The sequence below is a fragment of the Mauremys mutica genome, chromosome 25, assembly GCF_020497125.1.
Source record: "Mauremys mutica isolate MM-2020 ecotype Southern chromosome 25, ASM2049712v1, whole genome shotgun sequence".
Taxonomy (NCBI): Eukaryota; Metazoa; Chordata; order Testudines; family Geoemydidae; genus Mauremys; species Mauremys mutica.
Window position 1 is genome coordinate 15,283,977 of NC_059096.1, and position 27,609 is coordinate 15,311,585.

General features: G+C 56.7%; 1 protein-coding gene across 3 annotated transcripts in view; it reads right to left on the reverse strand.

Moving 5' to 3' along the window:
- Positions 1 to 27,609, reverse strand: part of ARHGAP27 (Rho GTPase activating protein 27) — an 88,975-nt gene that overhangs the window by 21,125 nt on the left and 40,241 nt on the right. Inside the window, exons 1-6 of one of the 3 annotated variants that reach the window (XM_044999723.1) lie at positions 18,069 to 18,205; positions 10,110 to 10,541; positions 9,554 to 9,781; positions 7,450 to 7,563; positions 6,722 to 6,789; positions 3,029 to 3,116 (exon numbers count right to left, since the gene is read on the reverse strand). In XM_044999723.1, coding sequence (XP_044855658.1) covers positions 3,029 to 3,116; positions 6,722 to 6,789; positions 7,450 to 7,563; positions 9,554 to 9,781; positions 10,110 to 10,541; positions 18,069 to 18,110 — 972 coding nt within the window. In that variant the 5' untranslated portion in view covers positions 18,111 to 18,205. Of the gene's footprint in view, positions 1 to 3,028; positions 3,117 to 6,721; positions 6,790 to 7,449; positions 7,564 to 9,553; positions 9,782 to 10,109; positions 10,542 to 13,588; positions 13,721 to 18,068; positions 18,206 to 27,609 lie in introns of those variants that run through there. The other 2 variants (XM_044999722.1, XM_044999721.1) reach the window with 2 other exon arrangements.

Sequence of the window (27,609 nt, forward strand, 5' to 3'; positions counted from 1 at the left end):
CCGGTGCCAGACCCAGCACAAGGTGGCTAGAACCCTGGATGAGGGGACCCGATCAGCTCCTCCTTCCATCTGAGCTGGCAGAGGGCAGCCCCTCCACACTCCAACGGCCACGGGCCATCAGGAGTGCTGGCCAATGGAGACAGGCCCAGCAGGAGTCAGGCCATGGCATGGGAACACAGAGTAGGGATTAGAATCTAGGCCTTTCGGCTCCCAGCCCCCGAGTGCCTCACCCAGAGTCAGTTGTACCAAAACAAGCCGATCAGAGGTTAATACGGTTTCATTCCATTGGCATAGACCAAAGGATTCAAACCCTGGGGGCTCAGAGTGTTGATTGGGCCTGCAGCACATCTGCTGCATCACTGAGCCCAAGCAGGCAAAGATCATGAGTCAGGCTCCAAAAAAACATCCCAATTGGCTTAAAAACCATGAGTTTAAAATACTACTACTACTGTGGGGGGGTTTCTTTGCCTCTGGGTGCTGGAGCCATTTGGGGTTGTGTTCCCAGCTTTTTCTCCACAACCACAAGAGTAGAAATTTCTTTTTTTAAAACTGAAAGCTGAAATTCTCACCTAATTAGGGTGACCAGACAGCAACTGTGAAAAAACAGGACAGGGGGTGGGGGGTAATAGGTGCCTATATAAGAAAAAGTCCCAAAAAACTGGACTGTCCCTTTAAAAACAGGACATCTGGTCACCCTACACCTAATCATGTTTGCAGGAGTTGGGGCTTTAAGAAAAACATCAAAGATCACAAGACCTGGGATGAAGCCACAAGAGGTGCCAGAACTCTCTCCCATTCTGCAGCATCTCAGCTTTCATTAAAAACAAAACAACCATATTTCTGCTGCTCATGGTTGCAGAGTGAACCACCCCAGCATGAGCAGGGTGTGACTCTGCAGAATGCTCAGAGAAGAATGAACTCTGCCGGCCCCTAGTACTCACATCAGGGAGAGGGGTTGGGGTGAAGCTCAGTGATGACAACTGACTTGTCATCGGTAACTATTTCATTTGTGCCTCCTACTGAGGTCACCGGGAGATCTGTGTGCACTGAGGGGAGTTTGAAATTCTAAACTGATGCTCATGGGCCATAATTAAAAATGTAATTCAACCCTCCCCTGGACTGGACACCGAGATTGCCACGAGTATTTCTAAGACTAGGGCAATACTAGAAACTTTTGCCTGGATAGCAATAGCAGGTAGGGATGCAATATTTTTATGACATTTTAATCCTGGCAAGAGCCCTAGCATGGACACAGTTATACCGGCCAAAAAGTCCTTTTGCTGGGAGAGCTTATTTTGAACTGGTATAAACTTGTGTTGATGGAAGGTGCATCTCCACTATAACTGTGCCCAGGGGCGGCTCCAGGCACCAGCATGCCAAGTGCGTGCCTGGGGCGGCAAAATACCTAGAGCCGCCCCGACTGTGCCTGAAGGAGCCTAGACCTAAATACCAGAGGGAGCAGAACTCCCATCTGAAGCAATCTGGGTGAGGAGGGGGTGACGGGCTGGGGGCCAGCATGGACTTCTCCCATGAAGGCGAGGAACGTCCCTTCCTGGCTTCTCTTTCTGGTACGTCAGTAGTGCTGGCACTGGGCATGTGGTTATTGGTTTTGTGTCGGGGGCTCAGGGCTCTGGTGTGCATGTGGCTTGCTGGGTTTTTCTAATAGAACACAGCTTTCCACTGGGAAATGTCAGTGAAATACCCAGGCTCTTTGCTATTCCACAGGGGATTAAAGAGTCTGTCTGCTCCAACCTCGTGGGCTGGGATTTTCCACTGAGCGAGTATACGGCGGGAACTAAGCCGGAATAAGGGAGGGTTTGAATTGCAAGAGCAATATTTATTTCTGATTAGCTCCCTGTACGGACTCTCTTCTTCTGGAAGAAAAGTGCCTTTTTCTGGGTTAGCCATTTCTGTTCCACAATTGCTCTTCTGCTCAGTTTCCCCTAAGGCAGTTAGGGACCCAGATCAGTGGGGATTTGGCACCTTATTCCCTGAGGTTCCTTTGAAATCCCAGCTCCCATCGCCCACCAGTCAGGAGATTGCATCAGGCATTTCAGCGAGCTGAAGGGCTCCCCGGATGCACCATTTTTATTAATTCCCCCCCCCCCCCATGAGCACAGCTCTCCCCCCTGGCTGAGCCTCAGCGACGGAGTTTGCAGGCCTAGGAGTGTGGCCCTACAGAGCTCCCCGCACTGTGCGTGGATGTCACATTGCTGCATCTGGCTGGGGGGCTGCTTGGGGCATGGAGCTCCTTGCAGATACATTTCTTCTCTCGCCCCAGTCTCTTCCCCTTGCTGCAAAATGCCGCCAAAAGTGTTGCAAGCCCACAGCAGCCCTGAGCTGTGTGACAATGCGCACCAGTGCTGTGAGCAGCCTTCCCTATTTTGAGCGGCTCTGACCACAGCTCGAAGGCTGAGCGAGGGAGTTCTGGGTTTCCTTTGTCACTGGTGGTAACTTACTCGCGTCTCTTAATATAAACACTAATCCGGGAGGGGGAAAACAGCCTTGCAGAGCAGCTCTGTCCCTTCCCCTGCTGAGTCACTCCACTCGCATCCAGCGCCTAGAAGGGGTCCAGACCACATGAACAGGGGGCTTTTCAGTGCAAGCCACACACTCTAGGGAGCATCACCCAATTTCAGATTCCAGAGCGAGATTCGACTGGTTAATCGACTTTCAAAGCCCTGGCTGGGATGATTTAGTTGGGGTTGGTCCTGCTTTGAGCAGGGGGTTGGACTAGATACCTTCTGAGGTCTCTTCCAACCCTGAGATTCTAGGATTCTATGGTCCCACTATTTTCAGGGTCAATTGGGAGACAAGTCAGCCAGACCCAGAGTCACTTTGCTCCTTGCAGAAAGCTTGCTCGGCACCTGGGAAGCATCTCCTGCAGGGTGATGAAGGAGGGAGGGTACAAGCCAGAGGCTGCATAGGGAAGGGCCGGGAAATTGTTGTGCTGGTGAGCAGCCTGCAGCCTGTCAGCAGCTCCCAACCTGGGCCTAGCAAGGACAGTAGCCAAAGGCTGGCAACTCACCAAGCTGCTGGAGGACAAATGCTTTGACTCCTTAAAAAAGGTCAAGATGCCCCCCTCCAGGACAGTCCAGGATGAGCTCCAGTTCTTCCTGGGGGAGGAATGAGGAGGGAAGCATTAAACCCAGATGCCGGTTACGCTGGCAGGACGGGGTAAGCTGAGGAAGGGAAAGTGGGGGGAAGCCCTACACACGGCACAGCCCCTTCCCTCAACGGCCTCCTCCCTTCCTAAGGAGACGCTGGTTCCTTCACTGCTGGTTGGTCCGCGAGTCCTACATAAAAATCCTCCTCCCCGTGCTCGGAGCTGTACACAGGGAGAAGTGCCAAGTCTGCGGCCAGATGCTGGCACAGCCCTTTGCCGTCCAGGAGGCTGGGCGGCCTGGAACACTTACCAACCGAGGAGGGGAGGTTAGACCCAAATGAACATTGTCTACCTAACCCTGCATCCCACTGCAGGCTGCTCAGGCTAGGGGCAGGGAGCTCCTGGCAAGTTCTGCTCAAAATGTGAATGTTTGCAACAGCAGGTGCATAGATTTCAAAGCCCGAAGGGACCATTATAATCTCGTTTGACCTCCTGCATAATAGCTGGGAACTGCTCTAGGTTCTGGCACCCCCAGAACTGCCCATGGGTCCCTCTTCAGCCAGCATTGAGTCCCCAGAGCAGTGAGCTGGGATACTGAAGCCCTCGGGGTGTCCCGGGTGTCTACACTGCAGAGCTAGTCTGGGGGGATCAGCTCCAGGTGTGAGCAGCCAGGCTGCAAAGCCCTGCTGGCATCACTGGGACCTCAGTGGTGCTGCATTCCCCCGTGCGTGTCACTAGGATTTCAGGGGGGCAGCCCCTGGTTCTTTGTGCCACACTACGCTGAGACGCTCTGTGACCCTCTGCCCTTGTGGGCACACAGGAGGGAATTGTAGGAAGGTGCTGGAGGGCTGCCTCTGTCCTTGCTTCTGTGTGGGTAGATTACCAGCCCCAGGGAAGGCAGACCCAGGGCTTTAACTAAGACCCCCAATGGGCCAGCTAGGCCGAGCTGAAAGCTGCACCCCACTTGGGTATGGGAGATGAGACGGGGTAAGCGCCCAGGATAGCTCTGCACTGAAGACAAACCCCTGCACAGAGCCTGTACTGGGGGAACTGTCCCCTAGTCAGCTCCATGACTGGCCTGGCCCCTGGAGGATGGTGCAGTGATGTATAAGGGCCATAGCAGGAGAGCAAATCCCTCTTCAGTCTCATCTTGGAATGGAGGCTGGATCTTGCCAAATTTGAAGAAATTTGCAGAATGCATCAAAAATTGTGGCACCACCCTCAAAGAGCGGGACTGGCTGAGACTTTCCTAGTTTAGTCTCCCTAGCTCAGGTGCAGGGGCGGCTCTAGCCATTTCGCCGCCCCAAGCACGGCGGCTTGCCACGGGGGGCGCTCTGCCGGTGGCCGGTCCCGCGGCTCCGGTGGACCTCCTGCAGGCGTGCCTGCGGATGCTCCACCGAAGCCGCGGGACCAGCGGACCCTCCGCAGGCACGCCTGTGGGAGGTCCACCAGAGCCACCTGCCGCCCTCCCGGCAACCAGCAGTGCGCCCCCCGCGGCATGCCGCCCCAATCACGCGCTTGGCGTGCTGGGGCCTGGAGCCGCTCCTGCTCAGGTGCTTCCAGGGCCCACCTCACTCTAGTATCTGAACAGGCCTGTGGGGTGTGGCTACCACCACATTGCACACATGGAGAACTGCGGAACTGAGAGACGCATGGAGCACGTCTATGCTGCAGGCGGGGGGTGACTGCAGCACGCATAGACAGACCCAAGCTACCTCTAATCTAGCTAGCACAGGCGCCCAGAGGCTTTTACTCCCATCTCCAACCATACCCCACAGCAGCATGTGCCCTGGATCCATTCAACTCTCCACTTTAACAGCCACCTCAGAAGCTCCTGTATCAACAGATCGGCACATCTGCCTGTCACACAGCCCATGCGTTTGCAAAGCTGTTCTGCCTTAACACAGCTGAGGCTGCACTGGAGCAAGCAATGAAGTCAGCTTCCCGTGGAGTTCAATTCAATCTCTCCTACCCCCGGATTGTCCAGGGAGCCGCCCTGCCCTGCCCTGCAGAGCCCCGGGGAAGCTGTGCCGGGGAAAGCGAGCGCTGTTCCCTCAGCCCCACTGCAATGTCACCTGCTTGGCGAGAACGGGAGCAGACTGCCCCATGAGTATGCTCAGCATCAGTCACTTACAGCTGAACCCTTTCCCTCCCTAATCCTTGGCTGCAAATGCAGCCTGGACTCAGGTGGGACCAGCCAGGAACCAGCCGCACCTTCCCAGAACAGCTTTGGTCAGTTGCTCATGAGATACTTGGAGCCCAACAGCCTCCTGGTTAGTAAGACACCAGTGTGCACTTGTCCCCACAGCTCACCCCCTGGGTCACAATGGAACTGTAGTGGGGTGCGCACCCGCTCCAGCCCTGCAGAGAGCTGGGGCTGGGGCTGGGAGTGAAGCCCCTGATCGGGGGAAGTGGCTGCAGCTGGGGCCACGCCCCAAACAGACTAACCAGGCCTTGTAAGAAGGCCAGGGCAGGCAGGAGCTCAGGAGCCTCTCTCTGCTTCTAGAGAGAGGAGGGCCTGGCTGCAGTACTGGGAGTGGAGCAGGGCTGGGGGAAGGCTAGAGGAGCTGGGGAGCTCCGGCCTGGAAACCCCCCAGGCTGCGGCCTAGCTGAGGGCCTAAGACCAGTACCGGGGCAGCCCAGCTATAGGGAGAGGCAGCCTTGCCTGTGATGAGCGGCTGCTACGCTGCAGTCTGCCCCAGGGCGTGGGGGCTAAGTGATGACTGGCAGTAGCCAAGACTGAGGCGAGGTGGGGATATGGGTGGGGGTTCCCTGGGGAGAGGAGACCCTAAGACTGAGAGGTTACTGCCAGGGGGCAGCACCCCAGATAACAGGGCACCGGGTCCGGGAGGGACATGGGGGGCCAATCTGTGGCAGATCACCGACCTGCAGAGGGTGCTGTGGGCTGGAAATCGAGCTAATTCCCTGAGAGACCAGCAGGAGGCGCCGCAGGGGTGAGCCTGCACACGCTTACAGGGATTGGATGGGTGGTCTGCAGTTGTACCATTCATGGGCAGCCGTGTCACGAGATGGGGAGCTGCCCATCTGAGTCGCTGGGTGAAATCTCTGGCCTGAGTTATGCAAGAAGTCAGACTAGGTGATCACAATGGTTTCTTCTGGCTTTAGAAATCTCTGAATGAAGAACATGACTCCCGGGGAAACGAGAGGTGGGGGCAGCACTGGGGCTGTGTGCTGGGGATGCCCCAGCACCGGGGGACGAGAGCTCGGCCTTTAGCCTAGTTATAGACTCAAGGTGCTCGATCTATGTAGCTTAACAAGGGGAAGGTTCAGGGTGACTTGATTACAGTCTGTACGTACCTACCTGGGGAACAAATATAATTAATAATGGGCTTTCAGTCTAGCAGAGTAAGGTCCAAGCCAAGCCAGTGGCTGGAAGTTGAAGCTAGACCGGTTCAGACTGGAAATAAGGTGAAAATGTTTAACAGGGAAGGTCATTAGCCACCGAGGACTGTCGGTGATGAAGAATCACTGACACCATTTTTAAATCCAGGTCGGATGTTTCTCTAAAAGCTCTGGGAATTACTGTCTGCTGTGTGGAAAGCCAGCGAGTGGGAAGGTGCCCTGGTGCTTCGTGCCCCGCTGAGACTCTCTTACCGTAATCGCTTTCCTTTATCAGCTGTTTTTGTCCGGTAAAGAACTCCGGCCTTGTCCAGGCTTTTGAACTGAAATCAAAGATAAGTCAGGGTGCACGTCTGCCCCGGGAGCCTTTCCCAAGGGAAACCGGCTTTCAAAGAGCCGCTCATCAGTACCGCTGCTGGAGTGGCCACAACGCGCCGGTCTAGTGGGGACAGGGCCTGCCCTGCTGCCATCTCCCTCCCCGCCCGTAAGCACCCGGGAAACGCCCGCGGGTTTTCAGTCGGGCGGCTGGGTCACAAGCTATAACTCGCCCCAGGGCCCTATTTCAGGAAGTGTTCGGAGCAGACGCTTAGCTGGAAGCCCCCCAAGCACGTCCACTGAAATCCAGGCGGTGCCCCAGGCGCTTCAAGTCAGGCACGTGCTACAGCACCTCCCCGACCCGAGGCCCAGCGGCTGCCCGCTGACAGGGTGGGGTCAGGAGCTGGGGATCTCTGCAGCTGTCTTTTATGGTCACAATCACTCCACAGCTACAGTACCCCTTGAGTTAGCCAGCTGGCCACTACACCAGCTGCCCAGCCCTGGCCATATGGGTGCCCCGCCCCTCCCCCGGGACCCAGGCAGGTGAACAGAACTTGTTGGGAAATGGCAAATGGCACCAAAGGACGAAGTTAAAGTCAGACCTGCTGACAGATCCAAAGAAGCCAGCATGACCCCATTAGCAAAATGGGCCCAGCCATCTCCCTCACCTTCTCCTCTTTCTGGATGAGGATCGCCGGCATGTAGTTGTGCCAGCTGGCAAAGGGGCTGCTGTCCTGGCTGGACCCACTGCTTGTTCTCCGGTGACCCCCTAGCACACAGGCCTGAAAGCAAATACCAGTTAGTGACAAACCATATTTATCACTAAGGCTGAGATCCCCAGCCAGCAAACCCCATTGTGCTGGGAGCTGTACACGCATAGTAGAGAACTTCCTCTGAACACAGCAAGGTTGGGAGGTGAGGGGACAGAAGGAGCAAGGACTTACCCAAGGTCACCCAGCAGGGCAGAGCTGGGACCAGAACCCAGGTCTGCCACATGCCAGACCAGTGCCCTGCCCACAGGGCCATGCTGTCCTCCACTTTCCTGGCACCTCCTCTGTGCCCTCTGGCTGGCTGGAGTGAATCACCCCCTGACCAAAGGTGGCAGCGGGCAAAGCAAACCCACCATGCCTGGCCTTTGTCTTCATACCGTGGCCAGTACCTGATGGCTCAGTCAGAGGTCAGCGTAAGAATTTCTGCAAGGCTCAGGGCACAGCCTGTGGCATGAGCTATGACTGCCCTGAGCTTAGCAGGCAGAAACCCTGATATCACTGGCCAGCCCGTTCTCCAGCCCAGCCCCATGCAGCGTCCCAGCCGCATGGCCCCACAAGCCGGGCTCCTGGCAGGGGAGGGAGGGTTTGCTTTAAAAGTATCTGCCACTAGCTCCGCTGAGCAGGCCCCGTGCAGACACGACGGAACAGTGCTGGGGTGGGCAGGCTCCCCTTAGCACAGCCCCTTCCTAGGCTGCAGAACGCGAGTGTTTGCAGGGAGCCCTGTATCCCCCAGGAGCAGGGGCCGGCTCCACCTCAAAGCTTCCATGGAGCACAGCTGCTTTTTCTGCCTGGCCGGCCTATGTAAAGCCACCCTACCCTGGCGGGGCTCGGAGTTACTTTGCCTGCTAGCTCCGTCATAGGCCCTGTCCCTGCAGGGTGGCACAGCTGCACTCCCACAGCACGGACTGGCTGCCCAGGGGCAATATGGGGCTTGTGGCCCCAGCTCAGAACTCCAGGCTAGGCAGAGCCCCAGACTAGGTGGCCTAAGGCCTCGGGGCACCACCACTGCTCTCGCTCCGGCAGGAGTTCTGGCCTTGCTGCAGGAAGGTGGGGGAGGGTCTCTGGGCTGGGCCATGCAGGATGGATGGGAGGGTCAACATGGCCCCTTCTGGCCTGGAAACCCATGAACACACGTGTGGCAGCGACAACACGCTCAGCGCTGGACGGCTGTGGGATCCTGCCCCCTCGAGCGCCAGCCTGTGCTATGGCTGCTTCCTTGGGATCGCGGCTTACGCCCTCCACCCCAGGGTGTGTGGGGAACGTCAACCCTCCCACCTCCTCCACCCCCAACCCAGACAGTGCCCCCCAGCTGCCTGTAAGCCTGACGTCCCCCTTCCCCTCTCACGCTGCTGCCTCCAGCCTGGCCCCACACCCTGGGGCTGGCGCTTTCATCACGTCACTTGTGGGTTTTCCAGTTGTGCCTAGAGGCCCCTCCTGAGATCAGGAGCCCAAGGCGCCAGCCCCTCCCCCCCACACCGAGCCCTCAGCCAGCCCTGCTGCCCCAGAGCTCCTGAGCATCAGCCCTTTAATGCTGGGAACTCCCCAGCCCCCACCCCCGCCGCTCTGTACGGACACCCCTTCACTCCCACCAAGCCCGCTGAACTCTCTCACTCCCCGCCCTGCACTGGTGCCCACCCGGGCTCCCCCCAGCACCCGCTTCCTTCACTGCTGAGCACCTCTGGGGAAATCCAGCGCTTGGACAGACTGTGCCCGTTTCCCATCTTCTGTGGGGAACAGCTCTGTGCCCCGCAGGGATGCTGGCCTCTCCCCTCGGGTGCCCCTCCGCACCCAGGGGCTTGCCACATCATTAGAAGGGCCCGTTGAGTCTCCAGCACACGTCATCCTCCCCTTCCCTGTGCTGTCCCCACTCCCCTCCGCTCCACTTCCACCCTGACTTCTTCCCCAAGAGCCACCAGGCTCCATTTCCTCCTCCTTTCAAACCCCATACCCCTGCCTGGCCCTCGTCCCCCCACCAGCTCCTCGCCAGGGCCGCGCTCCGTACCGTGTCCGAGGCGAAATGGTCAGGGTAGAAGGCTTGCCCCTCGGGGTTGTTCTGGCTGCACCAGCCCGGAGAGGGGCTCAGCTCTGCCGAGTGCCTGGGGGATCTCCCTGGCAGAAGGTAAGGGTAGGGGCTCTGCTCGTAGGACCCCACCGGGGAATAGTCCTCCTCCGGGTAACCATCCAGCTCCTCGGGGGACAGGTCTGGATAGTCTGTTTCCGGAGTCGGCGGCTGAGAACATAAGAGAGGTCACTTCTGCGCACCCCTCCACTTCCCCCATGCGCCCTGTGCCCCACCAGGGTGCGCTCCCCAGACCCCCTCGCAGAGAGGAGAGTACCCAGCAGGATTCTCCTGAGGTTTCCTGGATCCTGGAGATCCCCAACACCTCCCTGGGTTATTCCCCAGACCACCACCAAGAATCTACCCGCCCAGTCGGCCCTGTTCCATTCTGCACTTCATCAAACCCAGCCATCACCCCGCGCTCCCCAGAGCTACTGGCTTGGGCTTCCTGTTGGACCAGCCAGCTTTTCTCTCACTCCTGCTCCTCCTGGTGGCTCACCCTCTGGTCCATGGGTCTGTACGGTGCAATTGCAGGCTGCATCTCCTGGGCGCTGGGCTCGTCCGCAGCCGGGGGCGGCTCCCACGATGTCTCACCCGTTACCGAATTATAGAAAAACACCTGGCCGCTGGCGTCATCCACATACTGGCCCCATTCGGCCGCCGCGGGACTGGGGGCAAGAGATGGCAAGGGAGAGGGAGCAGGACTCACTCCATCTTCTGGGCACCCGAACGGGGAATCCCAGGTAGTCTCGCCCGTCACTGAGTTGTAGTAGAACAAGTGCCCACTGCCCGTGTCCGTATGGGTCTCCCAGTCCGCAAGGACACTGCTAGGGCAGTGCTGGGGTTGGGAGGGGTCAGTGGCTGCTGATTGCTGCCGGAGCTCCTGTATGTTCACATACACCGGGGTGGGGTTCTCCTCCTCCTGGCAGGCCTGGGGAGAGATCAGGACCACAGTCTGTCAGGCTGGATTTGGGACGGCAGCACTGGGCGGGAGATGACGTGGGTGGGGTCTGGGTAGGGATGGCGAGAGCATTCTGGTCGGACCGTCAGAAATGTGCTGGCCATGGTGGGGAGAACAGCTGATGGAGCCAGGGTTTCTGGGAACTCAAGGCAGGGTTCTGGCCGCCAGAGGGACATTGCTGCACTGTCAGGCCAGGCTCCCTCCCAGGGCTGCTAGGCCCATGTGTCCCAAACCCATGAGCCAGGCCCCAAAAGTCATGAGTTTAAAAGATAATAAATACTGTGGCCCAAAGATCTTCTGGGCTTTGAGCCCTTGGGGGGGGTCACATTTTCCAGCTTTTCTCCGCCTAGGAACTCACTCTGATGTCAATGAGAACTGAGATCTCACATGACTCCAGGAGCTGAGGCTTTAAAAACCAAACACATACCGTCACGAGACTCATGATGGAATTGTAACCACTGGCAACTCAGCCTCCCCAATCCTGAACTCCACGCACGGGAAAGAGCCCTGTCCTCACCTCTGGAACACGTCCTCATGGGGGCACGCTAGGTTTCACTTCCCTCCCCCACTGCTGCACCAGGCTCTTCCCAGCCCCATCAGGACAGCCCCAACACCGCAGTTTTGGAGCCTTCGCTCACAGGCCCCGCACTGCCAAGCCATTCAGTCAGTCTCCCACGCCGCGCCGCGCCACGCCACGCCACGCAGCCAGCCCTCCACCTGCCTGCCCCCCCAGTGCGCATCACAAGCTATGTCACCGTCTCCTGGCCCCCCAGGGTGGAGAGGGAAATGCCAGAGAGTGCTGCAGTCTGGCTATCCCTGCTCAGCACAACTGCTCTCGGGGGGGCATTGCAGCCAGTGGAGGGGCTCAGACTACCCCCTTCACGCTGAGCTGTTTTTGCTGGCAACATACTTTGTACATATCTGGGGAGAAAATAACGACCCTACAAAACCCCTTCTACAGAAGGAACATCGATAAAGTCACTAGAGATCCATTATTGTGAGGACACAGGGCAAAAACTACACCGTGCTACGCTTGCACTTGAGGTCTAAAAATAGTGGCACGGTAGGCTGTGTAAAAGCAGCGTATTGCACACAATAAAAACCCCGCACTGGCTCCTGTAACTGGGCTGTGTGCCTCTGCATGAAAGGGACGGCCCAGGGGTTAGAGCCCTCGCTTGAGAGAGCTCAGTTCAGTTCTCTTCCCTGATCTTGGACAAGTCACGTCATTTCTCTCAGCTCCCACCTGCAGCAAGGGGAGAATAGCCTTGCCCTGCCTCGCCTCGTGGGGGGAGGGGAGCATCGTGAGGTGCTCAGAGAAGCCAGCAATGGGTCCCAGGCAGCAGACTGAGGCGGGGCCAGCATCCTTTTCGTTTGTACAGGTTCCACCAAATTGATTTAAACAAACCCAACCAACCAATCCGCACAATTGTAGTTAAAGCAGGGTCACTTTTTTGGTGCCAATAAGCCTAAAAACCAGACTGCTTCTTTAGATAGCTAGATTTAATCATCCACATTTGGACATTTTGGCCCAATTTAATGGAACATGAAAAATGTCCAGTTCGCTCTGGAAAGTCAGGGAATGCACAACCTCAGAACAGTGTCAACTTTCTGATAAATCCCATTGCAGGAAATTTTAAATGTTCCTACTACAAACATATAAAGCATACAAACACACCACACCCCTGTGGCATTTCTAAGTGTCATCTGAGCAAGAGGGAGGACTGGCTTATTGACTGTACCGGGAAACTAACTGGCTTCAGGTAACCTTTTGTCACATGCCCAAAGGAAGTGAGCTGATAAGAGGCAGAGAGTTGTTTTCTCCTTGTGATCTCTGCAGCTCTCTGACTGTATGTGTTACTGGAGCTATAATGGGTACAAAGTTTTCACACAGAAACACCGAGAGCTGATTGCCCTGCAGCGTCTCACGCCCAGCTCCCATGGTACACACACAGAGCCAGCAGTCTCAGTTGAGAACCCAGCCAAAGGGCAGGCGAGGAAACTGAGGCACTGAGCAGGGAGGTGACTTGCCCGCACTCGCACAGGCAGAGCCAGGAACAGAAACCACCTCTCCCACCTGGCACCCTGTCCCCATCCGCTGCTGCTCAAGCCAACCTGCCTCCCTAGGCAGAACTTCAGTGTGACGCCCCCTCCTGGGTGCCGGAATCTTTGCTCCCCACATATGAGAACCTGAACTCAGCAGAGGTGTGACGGGGGGGGGGGGCAGGGGGCTCAGGTGCCCCCCGTGACACCTGACTGAAGCTGGGAGGTATAACTTATCCACATGATGGAAGGGCAGCTGGGCCAGCTGGAGTGGTGCTGTGACCCCATGTACCATGTCACAACACCAGTCACTCAGAGTTGACCTGGTCGTCCCCCACTCCCCCCCACACTGTTGCAGTCCTTCAGGTGCCACTGCAAATTTCACCAGCCAAGCACTCAAAATAACCACCCCACCCCACCCACTCCTCCCAGAAATCTGCCACCTGCGGCAGCTGCCTAGAGACACAGCAGCCCCTGACCACAAGGTCCCCACCAAAGGTTCCCATAGCAATCGCCGCTTTCCCAGCCTCTCCCCTCTCTGTATCTTGGGTTGATTCTGCCCACTTGGAACTCATTGAATTATTTTAGGCCCAGGCCCCACTCGCCACAGTCCCCGCATCGGTGTTGCTGGCTATATTTACCAACCTGCTACCTACTTCCTCTTCCTTTCCAAACCGGTGATGGAGACAAACTATGTACATCAGTCTCTGGGTCGATTCACTGAACCCTCCACACCGTAACACAATTCCCATCTCCGTCACCCTTTGTCACAGACCTACAGCACAGCTCCCAGCCACGTCAAGACCCGTTTACAATCCGAGTGCGATTCCCTGAGCCCCTGTCGACTGAAGCCAACTCCAGGGTATTGCGAGTGCTCCAGTCGCCTTGTCTGGCTAAGCGGTAGGATGCTGCGCCCTCAGCGTAGCCCATAAGCGACAGTTACTCTTCCCTGCTGGCTAAGATCTACCCTTCCGCACCTGGGATGAGCTGAACAAACGCAAGAGCCTGCTCCGAGATCTGGGCAGCGCTTTGGGGGCATGGGTGTCCATCTTCCAGCCCCCGGGACCACGAAGAGGAGCGAGCGCGGGCGCTTTGGCAGGCAGGAGCGTCACAGCAGCAAAGCAAAGGGAACTGGCCCCTAGCGAGAGGCCAATCGAGAGAGGAGAAAGACTTCCCCAAACCTGCCCTGATATGGGCCTGAGCCTTTCACACGTTTCCTGTTGGGGTTTGTGGGGCGGAAGGGTTGCCGTGGTTACACAAGTTTCAAGTTATGCATAATTAGTTATTTGTTGACATTTTTCATATTCTTGCAACCTGGCGGCTGCGTTCACACTTCTAAAAGTGGCTCCTGGTGGCGAAAATCTGAGCAGTAACTTCTGAGACAAGGTTGGATCGAGGGGAAAGAGCCGTTAAATACCCACTTTCAAAGGTTTATCATAGAATCATAGAATCTCAGGGTTGGAAGGGACCTCAGGAGGTCATCTAGTCCAACCCCCTGCTCAAAGCAGGACCAAACCCAACTAAATCATCCCAGCCAGGGCCTTGTCAAGCCTGACCTTAAAAACCTCTAAGGAAGGAGATTCCACCACCTCCCTAGGTAACCCATTCCAGTTCTTCACCACTCTACTAGTGAAAAAGTTTTTCCTAATATCCAGCCTAAACCTCCCCCTCTGCAACTTGAGACCATTACTCCTTGTTCTGTCATCTTCTACCACTGAGAACAGTCTAGATCCATCCTCTTTGGAACCCCCTTTCAGGTAGTTGAAAGCAGCTATCAAATCCCCCCTCATTCTTCTCTTCTGCAGACTAAACAATCCCAGTTCCCTCAGCCTCTCCTCATAAGTCATGTGCTCCAGCCCCCTAATCCTTTTTGTTGCCCTCCGCTGGACTCTCTCCAATTTATCCACATCCTTCTTGTAGTGTGGGGCCCAAAACTGGACACAGTACTCCAGATGAAGCCTCACCAGTGCTGAATAGAGGTGAATGATCACATCCCTCGATCTGCTGGAAATGCCCCTACTTTGCTGTTCTAAAGATTCCCTCCAGAGCCAGAAAAGTCTCTCATCTACATAAAGGACGGTTAAATTCCCACCTCCTGGGAGGAAAGTGAGACAAACACCATCCGGGGACTGGCAAAGAATATAGCACATATTAAGGACTGAAAAATACTGTAATGCACTTGGCTCAGCTGCAGGGAAAGGATGCAGCCAGTTGAGGGCGCCTTTATCCAGCTCAGCATCCAGCCTGCGAGGGCTCCATAACCCCTATAGGAAAAGGAGCTCCCATGGGGCGGTCAGGGGCACCAGCCGTGGCAGGGAGCCGGTGGCAGGCAAGGAAGCAGCCTGTGGCCGGCCAGGGGGCAGCTGCAGCAGGACAGCGTGGATGGATGGGCCGCAGCGAGAGCACAGACCAAAGAGCTGGCCATGGGTTGGGTCTGCAGGCCAGGGTGTGTGCGTTGGCATTGCTTCCGGAGGAGGCATGGCCCTAGACTAGTCTGGGGAGCTGCACGGAACGAGTTACCCTTGACCCCTTCAGGGGGCTGCCCTTAGGGGCTGGGTTAGGAACAGGGGTGGCATTCGTTGACTGTTGCAGTCCTGGTGGCCACGGAGTTGGCAGCTTATTCCTGGCAGCTCTCCTGAAGGAATCCTCCATCACCTGGAACATGCAAGTGGTCACGGGAATCCACCAACAAGCTCAGTACCCGGAGCACCTCTGTTCCCAGTGCGCCACCCAACCTTTCCAGGGGACTGGACCTGCCGCACTCCCCGCCGCGCCTGGCAGGAGGCCGGGTTACAACAGTCCAGCCGTGTGACAGTGGAGAGTTAAAGTTCCCATCGGAAACTCAGCGTGTGCGTTAGTCGATCTTGTGTCGCACTAATGTGGAGATTTGGTTAAAAAAAGAAACTAACAATTGTGCCTCTTTGAGAGGAGCTGCATGTGCAAGGGTCTGAGTTCACACCAGCTCTCTGATTTACCGGTCAGCAACAACTGGCTAGAGACGCTGAACGTTCTCAAAAGCCACTGAAGAGCTCTCCCTTCAATTTTCAGAAACAGCCTCTCCTGGGGCATGGGGGTGGCTCGATACACCCGGAGACCTACTCCAGAGTAAAACATGGGCAGAGCAACAACCCGTCCAGCAACATCTGCCTGAGTCTGCAGACAGAGCAAACAAATTCCCATTAGAATTTAGGCACAAATCTGTAGCTTCTCCACTCAGCAACCTGGAGGGTGCACCCAGGGAAATGAAGTGGGGGGAGGAAAAGTACCACGTGGCTGGAGGTTTTCACTTTTGCAGAACTTTCCTCAGCCCTGACTCAGCAAGGCACCTAAGCGCGTAATCTTAAGCATGGGAATAGCCCCACTAAATTCAATGACTCACATGTTTCAGGTTAAGCATGCGCTCCAGGGCCAGACTGAATCAGGACCACAATCTTTTTTGGATTAGTCCGTTCATCAAACCACTTGGCCTAGAACCACCAAGCATCTTTTATCCTTTTGTCCTCAAAGAGAGCTGACAGCCAAGATCTCTTTTTTAAACGGTCTGGTGCAGTCTTGCAGTTGTTTTATAGAACAGAACTAATACAGCACGCAAGGTCCTTGGGGCCAGACCAGCTAACTACATAGGCCTCTCCAGAGCTTCATACTGAACGTGCAGTGTTCATTTTGTTAGTAATGGTGAAAGCAGATTTCATAGCTGCTGTGTTGTTCGCTGACACACAGAATCACAGCACTGACAGCCAGGATGAGTGTAAAAGGCATCATCTAAGCAGCAAAGACAGGGAAACCAGATTTAAGCCAAACAAAGGCCTCACTGCAGGAGAACCTTTGAACACAATATTCTGAGGAGAAATGCAGGCTGACTCCTGGACTAAACTCTCAAGACATTAACATGCTAAAGCTGATCTATGCTTGCAAACAAGCCAGCTTCAGACTCTGCAGTTTCTCCAGACTCCCTAAAAAGAGGCATCTAGAATCATTCCATTCCTGGATGACACATGGCACTGAAATGGCAAAGAAGTTAAATAAAGCATGGTTATAATGTATAATCAACAAGGCTAAGTTTTTGTCACGGATATTTTTAGTAAAAGTCATGAATAGGTCATGGGCAATAAACAAAAATTCACGGAAGCCTGTGACTTGTCCCTGACTTTCACTAAAAATATCCCTGATAAGATGGAGAGGTGGGTTCAGCACCGCTGTGGTGAGTAGGAGCTCTGGGGTTCTCCTGCCTGCAGGGGCTGGGCTGCTGTGGGGTCCCCTTGCCCTCCTAGGCAGGTGGACACTCGGGGGGGTCCCCCGCAACAGCTGGGCTGCTGTGGGGGGTTCTCCCACCGCCAGGCAGATGCAGGGGGTTCCCACCAGGGCAGGGGCTGGAATCTGTTGGGGAGCTGACTGGGAATTCCAGTCCTGGGGCAGAAAATGTCACAGAGGTCAATGGAAGTTACAGATTCTGTGACCTCTGTGACCACCATGACATAATCATAGCCTTAACTATAAGCAAAAATCTACATTAACAAGAATATCAAAGTTGCACAGTCAGTTGCTCAAAAGACAGGAAATGCCAGAGTAAAGGTTGCCCATGCAACCTTAATTTGGGCCCACATGCATCAGGATGCAGTTTTTAATCACAGACTATTGTTTTCGCCACAGGACCCTGGGCTCATTCGGTGCCCAGTGGATTAGATAGCAGTTCATTATTTCTTTTTAGGCTTCTCATTCAATACGCAGGCCTTGTTTACTGCACACCCTCCAAACGCTGCACTGAATTCAGAATTATTCATTTCCTCCTAGGCTTTTGTGTAGTGCTCATGGCTGCAGGAATGGAGTACTGCAAACCAGTCCTGAACTCACTGTAGCAACACAAGGTGAGATAGCATTACCCCCATTGTACAGATGGGTACACTGAGACACAAGGAGAGTAAGGCCAATGTTTGCAAAAGTATCCATGAATTGCAGGGGCCTCTGTTCCTGGGTGCTCAGCTATAGCCACCAAGGGCCTGTTTTTCCAGAGGCACTGAGTGCTCACAGCTCCCACTGCTTTCAGCTGCAGCTGAGAGTGCTCAGCACTTCTGCACATGAGGCCCCAGGTGTCTCCAGCGGGGCAGGAGGCACACGCAACCAGGGCAGGTTCCCCAGGCAGACTGGGCACTGAGCACATAGGGCAACCCAGTACTGCCTAGTTCAGTGATTTGGGTCTGAGGGAAGCAGGAAAAGTGACCCAGGATAACCCCTGTAGTCTCCATGCCACCCCCTCAGGAACATGGCCCAGCTTTTCATTCCAGAGGGGCATGGCAGCCTGACCAATTAGTTGGTCCCCTTTGCTCCCCCCCCCAATGCCCCTCCTTTGCCTCCTAGCCCCCGGCTAAACCTCCCCCTGCTCCCGTATGTCCTGTGTTGGCTCCTATAAAACACAGCCACCAGGAAGGGACAGAACAAACCCCCCAAATAGCCCCTCACCTGTGGTAGGCCAACTGCCAGCTGGAGCCTTGCGCTGGCCATCAGGGGGCATTTATCCCCAGCCTGCGCGGGCCTGGCGCAGCACTCTCACCAGGCTGGCTGGGAAAGGCAGGGCCAGGCCAGGCGGACATTTTAGAAGGCTGATCCTACTGGCTGCAGCAGGGTGGCTCCCGGGGCCCTTTATAAACAGGGCTCTCCCCACAGCTGGAGAAGCAGAGCTAGGGAGATAAGCGGCTCCCAGCAGGGTAAAGGGGCTGTCGGGAGCTGGCATGTGCCCTTAGGGTATCCGAATGTTAGGCTGCCATGTGTGTGATAACTCGGCTCCCTGGTGCTGCTGTTTGCTCTGAGCGGCCCCGGGGAGCTGGGCTGCCCAGGAGAACAGCTGAGCCACTCAGGGTTTTAACCACAAGCCCTGCTCCTCTGGTCCAGGCTCAGGGACCCCTAAGGAATGAGCCCCCTGGGGTTCGTACCAAATGCCCAGCCAGCCGAGCTCTCCAGCCCACTCCTGCTGCCCTCCCTGCCGTGCATGCTGGCCCCACTGAGCCCGGGGGGAGGCAGGCTGGGAAGAGGGGGCAGGAGGTCGGGGCTGAGGAGAAGCGCTGGCAGGAGGCACTTGGGCAGGGGGCTGGCAGGGGATAGCGGTGGGTGGAATAGTGCTCTGATGGCGGCTGGGGCGGAGCCTGAGGGGCTGGCCCCAAAGTGAAGGCACTTGCAGCCTGATGGAGAGGTTCTTGGAGGCAGCAAGGAAACCTGTAGCTCCAGGGAAAGAGGGGAGCAAGAGCCCCATGTTGGGGAGCAAGGCAGCGGCTCCCCGAGCTGACGGGCAGAGCTCAGGGTATGCTCCGCTGGGAGGGCCGCTACGGGAGGAAGAGGTCGGTGGTGATGGCTGTTGCTGCTGCTCCCCCTGACAGAGACCCAGCAGCTGCTCCTGGCTGCCCCTGTTGAGGAGTGAAGGCTGTGGAGAGCAGAGGTCTGAAAGGAGCAGCCGAGGAAAGGGCCGGAGGGTGAGCTGGCTAGGCCCCTGGGAGATGGGTGAGGAGAGACAGGGGAGCAATGGAGGAGGAAGCATGGCCTAGTGGTTGGGGCTTTGGCCTAGGACAGGGAAGACCAGGATTCAATGCCCTGCTCTGCCACATACTCCTTGGGCGAGTCACTTAGCGTGTCAGCGCCTCAGTGGGGTTACCAGCCCTGCCGCTGGGGGGCGTGAGGAGACCGAGATGCTCTGATCTTACAGTAATAGGGGCCAGGTAACAAGCCTGGAGGGAAAGGAACAAACTGGGCTTGGGCGTGAGCAGCTGCAGTGAGAACTGTGCCCGACCGAGGGGTAGAGGCACCAGCCCTAGAGATGCTGGACTGAGCACTAGCAGAGGGGGGCTTTGGCCCAGGGCTTCCCCTCAGCCCAGCAAAGCCCCCGGCCCTGGCCTACTTTGCAGGAGGGAGCCTGAGCGGTCTCGGGGTGAGACCACAGGCCTCAGGCAGCACCCCTGTGCCCCATTTAGCATGAACCCTGCTCTGGAGCCACCGGCCCTTTCACAGCTGCCACTGCTGAGCGGGACCAAGGAGAAGGGGCCCCACTGTCACTGCTCCTCCAGACCAAAGGAGTCTGGGGATCTCTTCCCACCCAGGCTGTTGTTCCTCTGCCTGGCCCAGGAGAAATGGGGGTTCCAGGGTCCCCCTTCCCTGCAGTCCATGGCAGGGTGACTCTGGGGTTACCCCTCCAGCTCAAGTGCCACATGCCCCTCCCCCCACCAGTTCCTGGGGCTGCTGCCAAGTCCCCCCTTTCCTCCTGGGGTTATGGGAGTGGGTCTTTCTCCAACCCCCCTTTTCGGGAAGCTGTGGGATGGGGGATTGTAATTACTGGGTCATTCAGTCCTGGCCTCACAGTAACGCTGGTGCCAGCTGCAGGGGGCAGGGTGCCCCGATGGGTCTGTTCCATTTTGAAATCCCACAGCTATATTCCAAACAAGTGTGGTGTTCCCCTGGAGTTCAGGCTAGTGCAAAACCCATAAGGGGGCACCCATAATAAATAGGAGGGGGCCAATCCCACTGCTTGAACTTACTTGACACAAACAATGTACTCCAAAGTATCCATCTGCCTGGTGAGGGTCCCTGACATGCCCTTAACTCTGACCCATAGCAGCAGCCTGAGCTCCATTAGACACCCGAGATCCTTCTCCAGCCACCACACAGGATCCTCTTTTTAGTGAGCACAAAAACACCTCTGGATACTTCTCCTCTTAATGCTACTGAGCCAGCACGAAGGCGGGAGAAGCCCATTTCCATGCCTAGGTACGGCTGGTGAAGTGACCCTCACCTTGGTATTTTGAATGTCTTTGGGTTTGGTTTTCTTTTTTTAAGGAAACAACAACATTCTCCCAAGGGTGTTTTGCTGCAACTGCATCCAAGTGTGGGGTGTGAGTGGAGAGAATCAGACTGATGCACACGTTAAAATCTGTGCAACGCATGGGAACTGGGGCACGTACAATGACAAGCGCAAGAGGGACATTCTTACACCTCAAACTATGTATTTAAGTGAATAGATTCCTGTGTCCCTGTATTCTTGAGAAGACCCCTTTGAATGCTGAATTCCTGCATGGGTCCTGCGAAGGGCCTGCTTCTTAGCTAGGGACTTTTCCAGAGGTTGTTCAGGCACTCAGCAGCAGAGTTACTATTCTGGCAATAAAAGCAGTCACAAAATCACACCCTAGGTGAGTGAAGGGGATGTTTTGACCCTCGCTGTTCTGCAGCTGGCTCAAGCTTTCTGGGATTCCACCTTGGGATGAGCCGTGGTATGTGACATTCCCAGGTGATAGGTTTGATTTTGAAAGATCACAGGGACTGGATTATAAAATCAGGTTTAACTGGGGACTCTGGGACCACAATGAAGCATGCATGGCTGTTAGGAATGCACCTCTCCTTTTCACATGCATGTTCCTGTGCGCGCTGTACTTAGGGTGACCAGATGTCCCGATTGTTGGGTCTTTTTCTTATATAAGCTCCTATTACACACACACACACACCCCTGGTCCCAATTTTTCACACTTGCTGTCTGGTCACCCTAACTGTACTGTGCATGTCTGCATCTGCCCCTTCAGTGCAGGTGGTTGTAAATGTGCTTCCCAGCTCCTGTCTGTGTCAGTGGGGTAGGGATGGAGGAGATAGTCCCACAAAGAGACATTGACAGTCAGGGAAGACTGGGAACGGACTTGACCGTTGCCTTCCCAACCAATTCACCTCTAAGCATGCTGCATGACCTCTGAGCTGGGGGGGCCAGAGCCCATCCCTAGGCAAGGGGCTGGTACCTGGACACGTCTTGCTGACAGGAGAGGGGCTGGGCAGGCATTTCATGTGGCCACACTTCCTCCTTCAAGACTGCAGAAAAACTGTTAAAGGAGAACACTCTGCCCCAACAGCCCTGGCCTGTGACAAGCCAGCAGAACCCGCCCCGCCTTGCCCATACAGCTGGGTGCCACCCCACTCACCTCTTGAGAGGCCCAGCTCAGAGCCAGCCATCCTGCACCCGTGCCCCACTCCTGTAAATCTCTGAACACCCCCGTAGGGCAGCAGTAAGAAAAGGCTGGTTGCTACATACTCACAGTGAGGCGAGTGGGGCTGGCTGAGACTCCTGGCTGCTCGGGGCTCTGATCCCCACCTGCATAGCACTATGGTGAATGCGTTCAACAGCCTCCCCTCCGCCCTGCTCACAGTGTCTTCCCTTTGCTCACACATCCTGGTCTGGATCAGGTAAGACACAAACCCTGATTTGCATAGGGAGGGGCTAGTCCTCCTGGGGTTTAACCCCATCCCAGCTGGTGGGGAGTGCTCTGACTAATCACAGAGGACTGGCTCAAACAAACTCAACCTGTGCAGAGACCAAGCCCCTGGAGGGAGCCGGAGGGACCCTGCTCTGGAGTCTGTGGCCATCTGCTTGTAGGCCAGGGTCAGGAGGCTGTTCTAGCCAGGGCAGTTCAGTAAAATCCAGAGAGGTGGGGAAATCGGCTCTGTCTCATGCCCTTGGTGTGCAGAGCCTGCTGCATTTCTGTGCCTGCAGGCAGGTGGTCTCTCAGCACGGCCCCACCTGCTAGTGGAGTTTGGGTCCAAAGCATTAGCAAGCAGAACCTCTCTCCTCAATTCAATTCCCCCATTCCCCACCCCCTTGAGGACACAGCCTGGCCTGCAGGGGCTCAGCAGGACGTTTGCAGAAGTGACTAGTGAATTGGGGCTCCCAATGTGAGGCATATTAAAGGGGCTTGACTTTCAAAGGCTGGGCCTGGCCCCTGTCTGTAAACAGGGCCCCTCTCAGGGGTGTCAGGTTGGAAACCCCAAACCTGAGGCCATGAGGATCTTGGCCCTGGGACTTTGAATCCTGTTTTCACATTTCCTAACACGATGCCTAATCACAGCTCGGAGCAGGCTTGTCTGCCCTGGAGAAAAAGGTGTTTCTGCCAGGCCCGTGCTAACACAAGTGATGTGATACCCCTAGGGCACACACGGCAGTTGCAGTGGGGAACCCAAGTGGTCGGGGAGGGTTACCTGAACCTGCTAATGCGGGTTAAAGCTGCAGCTGGAGCTGCAGCAGGATGGGAACATGGGTCAGTGTGGTGTGAAAATATATTTTTGCTAGTGACGCCAAGACGTGCTGGTTGTTAACGTGTTAAGCCACGACTGGATCTCCTCTAGAGCACGGGGAGACCCCAGCGCCAGGGGGAGGGTTATGGTTATGGGGCTCCTCATGGGGAGGGCTGATATTGACCAAACTCAGTCTCAGCCCTGCCCCCTCCACTAAGTGATGGGGGGTTCCCAGCCCTCACACATGCAGCATCTCACTGACCAACAGATCGGTTCCAAGATAAACCCAATACAACCCCCCACCCAGGGTGCGGTGCAGTCGGCCTTGCCTCCCTGCACAGAGAGCCTCTGGGCTCTAGGCTACATTCCCCCACCCTGCACCCCTGCTGCCTGCGAACTGGGGTGGGGTGGGAGAGGGCAGGGGAAGGAGTTCCCAGCCAGGGAAGGGCAGGACTTTGCCCCAGCTCCTAGCAGCTAGAAACTGACTCCCCACCCTCGTCAGACTGCCGCACAACTCCCTGAGAGTCAGGGATATTAGCTAATCCTCAAACGGTATCTAAAGTTCTGCCCCATTGCAAAGGGGCTTGGTGGGTCCTGAAATCCCTTTAGCTGCCTGCAATGAGTGGCTACTTCCTGCCGCTCCCATGCCCCTTGTCAGCTATGAAAGTTCAAAACGCTGCTGCCTCGGATGGGTCACGCGGCCAGCGACACCCTCAGCGGCTGTGTCACATGCAGCACACGGCTCACCTGGGTGATAGGGCTGTTAAACGGGCCCAGCCGAAAGGGAGCTCATTCAGTAGGTGCTAAAATCTTTCCCAGTTGTTCACCTTTTGGGAAAAAGTCTCCAGTTCCGGCTTCTCCTGGGGGTGATTTTTTTTTTAAAGAAATGAGACCATGTCACTATACTGAAGCTGGGGGGAGGAGGGGGCAAGCAGGGCAGGGTTGGGGCAGGAATACGCTTCTTGCCACTGTGTAAGTGTGTGAGCTTCTGTGAGCAGTGTGAGCACACCAGGGCTTTGGGCTTAAATCAAGATCCAGCAGCAGGATGGTTCCTAAATCACAGATGTGCCCCACAGAGCGTCTATTTTAACTTGGCTGAATTACAGGGGCTTCTTGACTAATCATCTGCTGACACTGGGGGGAGGGGTGCAAGGGGGAGCGCTGACACTGGGGGGAGGGGTGCAAGGGGGAGCGCTGGCACTGGGGGGAGCGGTGCAAGGGGGAGCGCTGGCACTGGGGGAGCAGTGCAGGGGGAGCGCTGACACTGGGGGAGCAGTGCAGGGGAGAGCGCTGACACTGGGGCCGCAGTGCGGGGGGAGCGCTGACACTGGGGGGGCAAGGGGGAGCGCTGGCACTGGGGGAGCAGTGCAGGGGAGAGCGCTGACACTGTGGGGAGCAGTGCGGGGGGAGTGCTGACACTGGGGGAGCAGTGCGGGGGGAGCGCTGACACTGTGGGGAGCAGTGCGGGGGGAGTGCTGACACTGGGGGAGCAGTGCGGGGGGAGCGCTGACACTGTGGGGAGCAGTGCGGGGGGAGTGCTGACACTGGGGGAGCAGTGCGGGGGGAGCGCTGCCACTGCGGGGAGCAGTGCGGGGGGAGCACTGACACTGGGGGGAGGGGTGGCACTGGGGGAGCAGCACACCGGGGAGTGCTGCCACTGCGGGGAGCAGTGCAGGGGGAGTGCTGACACTGGGGGGAGCGGTGCAAGGGGGAGCGCTGACACTGGGGGAGCAGTGCAGGGGAGAGCGCTGACACGGGGGGGAGGGGTGAAACTGGGGGAGCAGTGCGGGGGAGTGCTGCCACTGCGGGGAGCAGTGCAGGGGAGAGCGCTGACACTGGGGGGAGGGGTGACACTGGGGGAGCAGCACACCGGGGAGTGCTGACACTGCGGGGAGCAGTGCGGGGGAGAGGGCTGACACTGGGGGGAGGGGTGGCACTGGGGGAGAGGGCTGACACTGCGGGGAGCAGTGCGGGGAGAGGGCTGACACTGGGGGCAGGGGTGACACTGCGGGGAGCAGTGCAGGGGAGAGGGCTGACACTGGGGGGAGAGGTGACACTGGGGGGAGGGGTGACACTGCCGGGAGCAGTGCAGGGGAGAGGGCTGACACTGGGGGGAGAGGTGACACTGGGGGGAGGGGTGACACTGCAGGGAGCAGTGCAGGGGAGAGCGCTGACACTGGGGGGAGGGATGACACTGGGGGGAGGGGTGACACTGCGGGGAGCAGTGCAGGGGAGAGGGCTGACACTGGGGGGAGGGGTGGCACTGCGGGGAGCAGTGCGGGGAGAGCGCTGACACTGGGGGCAGGGGTGGCACTGGGGGGAGCAGTGCAGGGGAGAGGGGTGACACTGGGGGGAGGGGTGACACTGTGGGGAGCAGTGCGGGGAGAGCGCTGACACTGGGGGCAGGGGTGGCACTGGGAGGAGCGCCGACACGGGGACCGGTGCTGGTGGGGGAGCGCTCACACTGGGGAAAGCAATGCGGATTCTAGTTCTGCTTTACACGGTTCCCAAAATTAAAACGAGTGTGGTGGGGTTTTGCCAGGCTCTTTTCCCCAGCTGTCCCAGAAAAGCAGCGCGCTTCCCGGCATGCTGGTGGGGACTGTCCCGGCTCTAGGGGCGCGCGGCCTGGCTGAACGGGTCTCTGCCTAGCGCAGCGGGGGCCGAGGAGCTGCAGATGCTGCTTTGTGCCGCGCGCTCAGTGTTGGAAGGACTCTGGGTGGCAGGCAGGGCCGTGGCAGGGCGAGGCTCTGACAAGCCATCTCTGGCATGCGGCACACACCGCCTCCCGGTGCTATTTATAGCACTGCGCGCAGAATGCCTGCAGCCTTGGCACCGGAGTGCAGCGAGTGGGGTGAGTTAATGGGATAACCAGCTGTGCCAGGTGTGGTCTAGGGGGTAGGGCACCAGCCGCGGGGGAGTCAAGAGATCTGGCTCCTGGTGCCAGCTCTGCCACTGCCCTTCTGGGTGACCTTGGGAAAATCACCCCCTCCCCACCTCCAATCCTCTTTCCCCGCCTGCTTTTTGTCTTGTCTGCTCTCAGGGTATGTCTACACTAGGAAGTTAGGTCGATTTTATAGACGTTGATTTTTAGAAATGGATTTTATACAGTTGATTGCGTACGCCCACATTATGCGCATTAAGCTGGCGGAGTGTGTCCTCACTACCGTGGCTAGCATCAACGTACAGAGAGGTGCACTGTGGGTAGCTATCCCACAGTTCCCGCTGTCTCTGCCGCCCATTGGCATTCTGGGTTAAGCGTCCAATGCCTGATGGGGCAAAAACATTGTCGCGGGTGGTTTTGGGTACGTCGTCAGTTGCCCCTCCCCCCGTGAAAGAAACGGCAGACAATCGTTTCGTGCCAGACACCAGGGTGATTAGAAGAGCACAGCAGGGCGCGCTGCGCATCAGAGAGGCTTTGAAAACCAGTGTCATGACTGGCCAGGCTTCGGTGTGACAGTTGTGTGCGTTTCTCCTTGATGCAAACCCACCCCCTTTGTTGATTTTAATTCCCTGTAAGCCAACCACCCTCCCCCCTTGGAAATAAGGTAACTATTATTTTGAAACCAGGCATTCTTTCTTTATTCATTAAAAAAAATGAGAGAATGGACAAGGTAGCCCGGATGGGGTGGGGGAGGAGGGAAGGACAAGGCCACATTGCTTATTGTAGCCATGCTAAAAATCAAACTGTTTGAATGACAGCCCTCTGTTGCCTTGGCCATCCTCTGCAGTGGGGTGGCTGGGGGCCCAGAGCCGCCCCCCCACCCCTCCGCGTTCTTGGGCATCTGGGTGAGGCGGCTATGGAGCATGGGGAGGAGGCTATGGAACATGGGGAGGAGGGTAGGCAGTTATACAGTGGAGGCACCGGGGGTCTGTGCTCTTGTTGGCTTTCCTGCAGCTCCACCCGATGCTTCACCATATCCATTTGCTCCCCCATTAGCCTCAGCATCGCATCCTGCCTCCGCTCTTCACACTCACTCAATTCTTTCCTGGCCTCTGCCACTGAATGCCCCCATGCAGGGCCGGCTTTAAGCCGATTCCCTGGAATAGGGCCCTGCGCCTACGCCTAAGGGGGTCCCGCTCCAGGGGCCTTCGGCAGCATTTCGGCGGCAGGGGGTGTGTGTGTGTGTCCTTTGGTGCTGCAGAAAACCCGGAGCGGACACACCGCCGCCGAGTATTCTAATCTGGCCCCACGGGTCATAAAGCCGGCCCTGCCTCCATGCATTAAGCTGTGCCCTATCAGTGCGGGAGGCCTGCATGAGCTTGGAAAACATGTCATCGCAAGTGCGTTTTTTTAGCCTTCTAATCTGTGATAACCTTAGGGATGGAGATGATAGGGGGAGCATAGAAACATTCTACGCTCTATGATTCTGGGGGCACTGCATGGTCACCTGTGCTGCCGAGTTTGCCACGCTGAACAAACAGGAAATGGAGCACAATGGAGCACTCTGGGATAGCTCCCGGAGGCCAATACTGTCAATTTGCGTCCGCATTACCCCAAATTCGACCTAGCAAAGTCAATTTTAGTGCTATTCCCCTCGCCGGGGAGGAGTACAGAAGTTGATTTTAAGAGCCCTTTAGGTCAATGGAACAGGGTTGGTTGTGTGGACAGAGTCATTGTTAAATTGACCTAGCGCAGCTAAATTCGACCTAACCCCATAGTGTACACCAGGCCTCTTGAAGGCAGGGACAGTTGGTGTGTAGGTGTTTGTACATCACCCAGTGCCATGGAACACAGGACCGGCCAGACTGGATCAGAGCCAAGGGTCAGCTGGGCCAGTGTCCTCTCACTGACAGTGGCCGGCACCAGCTGGTGTAAGATCCCTTCAGTAGCAGCTGTGGGATAATCTGCCCGCCTGACAGGTCTCATCCTGTTCTCTGCTAGGCAGAGATTGATGGAAGTCCTGCAGCTGGCAGTTTAATATCCCTCTCAGAACTTGTGGTTGTTAATTATGATAATGCTGGAAGGCTGGAT